Raw genomic sequence first — 4,709 nt, 5'->3', positions numbered from 1 at the left:
GTGCGGGAGCTGGAGATTGTGGTGGTTGATAAGGTGATGGTAGTCCTGGATAGTCATAACCTGGTGTTTTTGATGGTGAGGTCGGTCTTGGGGGAAAAGGTGGTGCGGGAATTGGAGGTTTTGATGGTTGTTGTGGTTGATAAGGTGATGGGAGTCCTGGATAATCATAACCTGTTTTAGGTGGTGAGGGAGGTCTTGGGGGGAAAGGTGGTGCGGGAGCTGGAGATTGTGGTGGTTGATAAGGTGATGGTAGTCCTGGATAGTCATAACCTGTTTTGGATGGTGAAGAAGGCTTTGGTGGGAAAAATGGTGCGGGAGTTGGAGGTTGTGGTGGTGGAAAAGGTAATGATGGTGCTGGATAATCATAACCTGGTGTTTTGGGTGTTGAGGGAGGTCTTGGGGAGAAAGGTGGTACGGAAGTTTTCGATGACGGTGGAAAAGGTGATGGTGCTGGATAATCATAACCTGTTTTAGGCGGTGCGGGAGGTCTTGGGGGGAAAGGTGGTGCGGGAGCTGGAGATTGCGGTGGTTGATAAGGGGATGGGAGTCCTGGATAATCATAACCTGTTTTAGGCGGTGCGGGAGGTCTTGGGGGGAAAGGTGGTGCGGGAGCTGGAGATTGCGGTGGTTGATAAGGGGATGGGAGTCCTGGATAATCATAACCTGGTGTTTTGGGTGTTGAGGGAGGTCTTGGGGAGAAAGGTGGTACGGAAGTTTTCGATGACGGTGGAAAAGGTGATGGTGCTGGATAATCATAACCTGGCGTTTTAGGTGGTGAGGGAGTTGTCGGTGGCTGTGATGATGGAAAACGTGATGGTGGTGTTGGATAATCATAACCTGGTGTTTTGGGTGTTGAGGGAGGTCTTGGGGAGAAAGGTGGTACGGGAGTTGAAGTTTTCGGTGACTGTGACGGTGGAAAAGGTGATGGTGGTGTTGGATAATCATAACTTGGTGTTTTGGGTGTTGAGGGAGGTCTTGGGGAGAAAGGTGGTACGGGAGTTGAAGTTTTCGGTGACTGTGACGGTGGAAAAGGTGATGGTGGTGTTGGATAATCATGACTTGGTGTGTTGGGTGTTGAGGGAGGTCTTGGGGAGCAAGGTGGTCCGGGAGTTGAAGTTTTCGGTGACTGTGACGGTGGAAAAGGTGATGGTGGTGTTGGATAATCATGACTTGGTGTGTTGGGTGTTGAGGGAGGTCTTGGGGAGCAAGGTGGTCCGGGAGTTGAAGTTTTCGGTGACTGTGACGGTGGAAAAGGTGATGGTGGTGTTGGATAATCATGACTTGGTGTGTTGGGTGTTGAGGGAGGTCTTGGGGAGCAAGGTGGTCCGGGAGTTGAAGTTTTCGGTGACTGTGACGGTGGAAAAGGTGATGGTGGTGTTGGATAATCATGACTTGGTGTGTTGGGTGTTGAGGGAGGTCTTGGGGAGCAAGGTGGTCCGGGAGTTGAAGTTTTCGGTGACTGTGACGGTGGAAAAGGTGATGGTGGTGTTGGATAATCATGACTTGGTGTGTTGGGTGTTGAGGGAGGTCTTGGGGAGCAAGGTGGTCCGGGAGTTGAAGTTTTCGGTGACTGTGACGGTGGAAAAGGTGATGGTGGTGTTGGATAATCATGACTTGGTGTGTTGGGTGTTGAGGGAGGTCTTGGGGAGCAAGGTGGTCCGGGAGTTGAAGTTTTCGGTGACTGTGACGGTGGAAAAGGTGATGGTGGTGTTGGATAATCATGACTTGGTGTGTTGGGTGTTGAGGGAGGTCTTGGGGAGAAAGGTGGTACGGGAGTTGAAGTTTTCGGTGACTGTGATGGAAAAGGTGATGATGGTACTGGATAATCATAACCTGGCGTTTTAGATGGTGGTGTTACTTTCGTTTGTGGATAAAAGTCATAATCATTTGGTTTGAATGATGGAACTGTTGGTCTTTGTGAAAAATAAGGATATGTTGGCTTTTCTGATGGGAAAAATGGTGATGGCGCCGGTGTTCTTGCTGTTGTAAATGGCCCACTTGATCTGTCATAAAACGGTTGAGTTTGAGATGGCAGCGTAAATTCATTATTAGGTCTTGGATAATTATATCCTGTTGAAATCTCTATTGGTGGCTTTGTTTGAATTGTTCTAAAAAAAGATATTATATCTAAAAGTAATCATTTTAATTATAAATATTATATCTTATAAATGCTTTAATATAATGATGTAAATTACATCACTATTTTTATAGAATATTTAATATTAATCAAACTCTTACGATGGTGATATAGTTGGCCTTGTTTGAGTTGTATAACTTGGTGTACGTATTGTTCCTGGTGGATATGTAACTCTTCCATCATGTGTTTGATATTTTGTAGTTTTTGTCGGTAGAGTTACCGGTGGTATAGTTGTTTTCAATGTTGTTCTGTACAAGAAACATATTTATTGGTAACGATAGAAATATATTATAATTTAAAGTTTACATCAAAAGTAACAATAAAAATATTTATATAACATTTTATATGCTATTTTTATTTAACTCGTACTGATATGTAAGAATATAAGATGATGTACGCGGCATTATTAATCTGATGAATATGTATATGTAGGTATCCTTATAGGACGTTGAGCGATGGTTAATGTATAAGATGTTCTGTGTGACGGAAACATAAAATTTTTCTTGAGTAGTATATGCGAATATCAGTGGTGATTTTGAATTTATAGTTAATTTACGGAGAATATATATGTAGTATATTATGTTTGACAATTGTAATCAACATGTTATATACGTTTATTTGTCTGGATGATAACATAAATGATCGTACAATGTTTTAGATATAATTTCAATGATCAATTCTTACCGCGGTGGTAAAGTTTTCGGTGGCTCATAAATATAACCTCCATTGCTCGCTATCGCTCTTTTGCTCTTCTCACTCGATGCTTGCGCATGGTGTGTGGAGAGCACTGCCACTATTGTGGCAATCAACAAGATTCGCTGGATAAAATACAAATTATCGTTACATTTCATTCAAACAAAACATCTTTATCTGTACACGATATTTTAATTTTTAAATACTCTATTATATTATTTGTATGATAATAACCTAAATTATTGAATGGACTTGAAATATATCAGATCACGGATCATCACGTAATTGATTATAACATGTCGAAAAGCGACTTGGTGGGATTATCTCACGCTTCACCTAAGAACTTACATAACCCGTCTCAACTACGATACACCATCTATGATACATCAGTGATCGTGAAAGGTTCGTCCGTGTGAAATGCATTACATTCATTGATCATTAAGTATTTAATCTACGAAATTTGATCAAACTTCAATAAAAAATTTGTAACATTTTTCTTTTTACATCAATGGAAATATCTTCGTCGTTTCGATACATTAATACGAAAAGTGTCTATCTATTTCAAGATTTTATATTATTATTTATCTATCAAATCGAAATCGTCTCTAATACAATTACAACTGTACATCTTTAACGAACGTTTTTAATTAATCAGATTGTAACAATGCATCGAGGATAATTATCTTTGGTCGAACGAGTATCGCAAATCAGCCGATTGGAAATCACATTGGCCAGAAATTAAAACCGTTTGCGACATCGTAAACGCGAATGATAGTTCTGGCTCGAAGAAACGTCCAGTGACCTTTAGACGCATAATTTATATAGAAGGATCGCAAAGAAGAGAATCTTGGTGTCTTTCGCCAACATGTGAAAGGATCCTCACATATATATAACTGATGTCACGTTCGTCCGACTTGCGGAACAAACGATACAGATCGCAAGGTTACTGTCTCTTCGAAAAAAATTTTTTAAATTTCACACTTTCAGTTAGGATATACGCTTATATTTCTTTTAATTAACCAATTATGAAGTTTCTGGGAAGAGAAAAGATTTCATTAAAGTCCTTGGCGATTTTCAAAAGAATTTTAATTAATGCGAATGTGAAATTTTGCCGTGGATGGATGAATTCATATTTAATTAATATTTAATTAAGGGGAATCGATTTTTTTTTGTTTATGGCGATTTGCATAGATTGTCAGGCATTATATCTTTAAAAACGAGTTACATTTTGATTAGGATCGTTCCTCGCGATTATGGCCAATTGCGAAATTATGGCTTCTCAATCTTTGGAGATATTCGTGAAATTCGAGGAAATCCCGTGTATAATGGGTATATTATGCATATAAAAAAAAATATATTATTATGTAAAAAGAAGAATATAAAATATAGGAAGTCTGATTATGCATATCAAGTCGTTAACGAACTAGACGGATTCTATTTCAAGAGAATACATAATTTCGTTATTTATTAAGAGGCTCGGTGTCCTACCAATTATCGTTCTGATTTATAATGTTACATTAATTCACATTACGTAATGTCCATTATACAGAGAGCAATTATGTTTTGTTGACAAGATATATCCTATGATTAATACCATCAATGGTTTCACGATGTATTTATGCGAGTAGTGCAAACAATTAGACACATCTTAGCGGCCTCACCATTTTTATTTGCACCTAGAGAAAGTTGCAAATTATATGTTCAAAAGAGAGGTCTTCGGGTCTAATGAGAAACCAATATGACAAGAGTTTTCTATGTGTCAGCTGTTCGCACGTTTCGAGGTGCAAAATTATGTCGCAACTGCTAAAAACTAGTTACAATTGCTGTTTAGTTCGCCATGTTACATTAACCAATGACAGCCTAATTTCCAAGTCAGTCC

General features: G+C 39.4%; 1 protein-coding gene across 1 annotated transcript in view; it reads right to left on the bottom strand.

Moving 5' to 3' along the window:
• The window catches only part of LOC102680517 (basic proline-rich protein), a 15,417-nt gene that overhangs the window by 2,714 nt on the left and 7,994 nt on the right, over nucleotides 1-4,709 (bottom strand). Inside the window, exons 2-5 of the mRNA XM_031509838.1 lie at nucleotides 2,822-2,955; nucleotides 2,239-2,385; nucleotides 838-2,108; nucleotides 5-759 (exon numbers count right to left, since the gene is read on the bottom strand). Coding sequence (XP_031365698.1) covers nucleotides 5-759; nucleotides 838-2,108; nucleotides 2,239-2,385; nucleotides 2,822-2,955 — 2,307 coding nt within the window. The remainder of the gene's footprint in view (nucleotides 1-4; nucleotides 760-837; nucleotides 2,109-2,238; nucleotides 2,386-2,821; nucleotides 2,956-4,709) is intronic.

Source organism: Apis dorsata, unplaced genomic scaffold, assembly GCF_000469605.1.
Source record: "Apis dorsata unplaced genomic scaffold, Apis dorsata 1.3 scaffold_185, whole genome shotgun sequence".
Lineage (NCBI taxonomy): Eukaryota > Metazoa > Arthropoda > Insecta > Hymenoptera > Apidae > Apis > Apis dorsata.
Note: the sequence above shows the minus strand (reverse complement) of the source record. Positions and strands in the feature narration are given on the sequence as shown.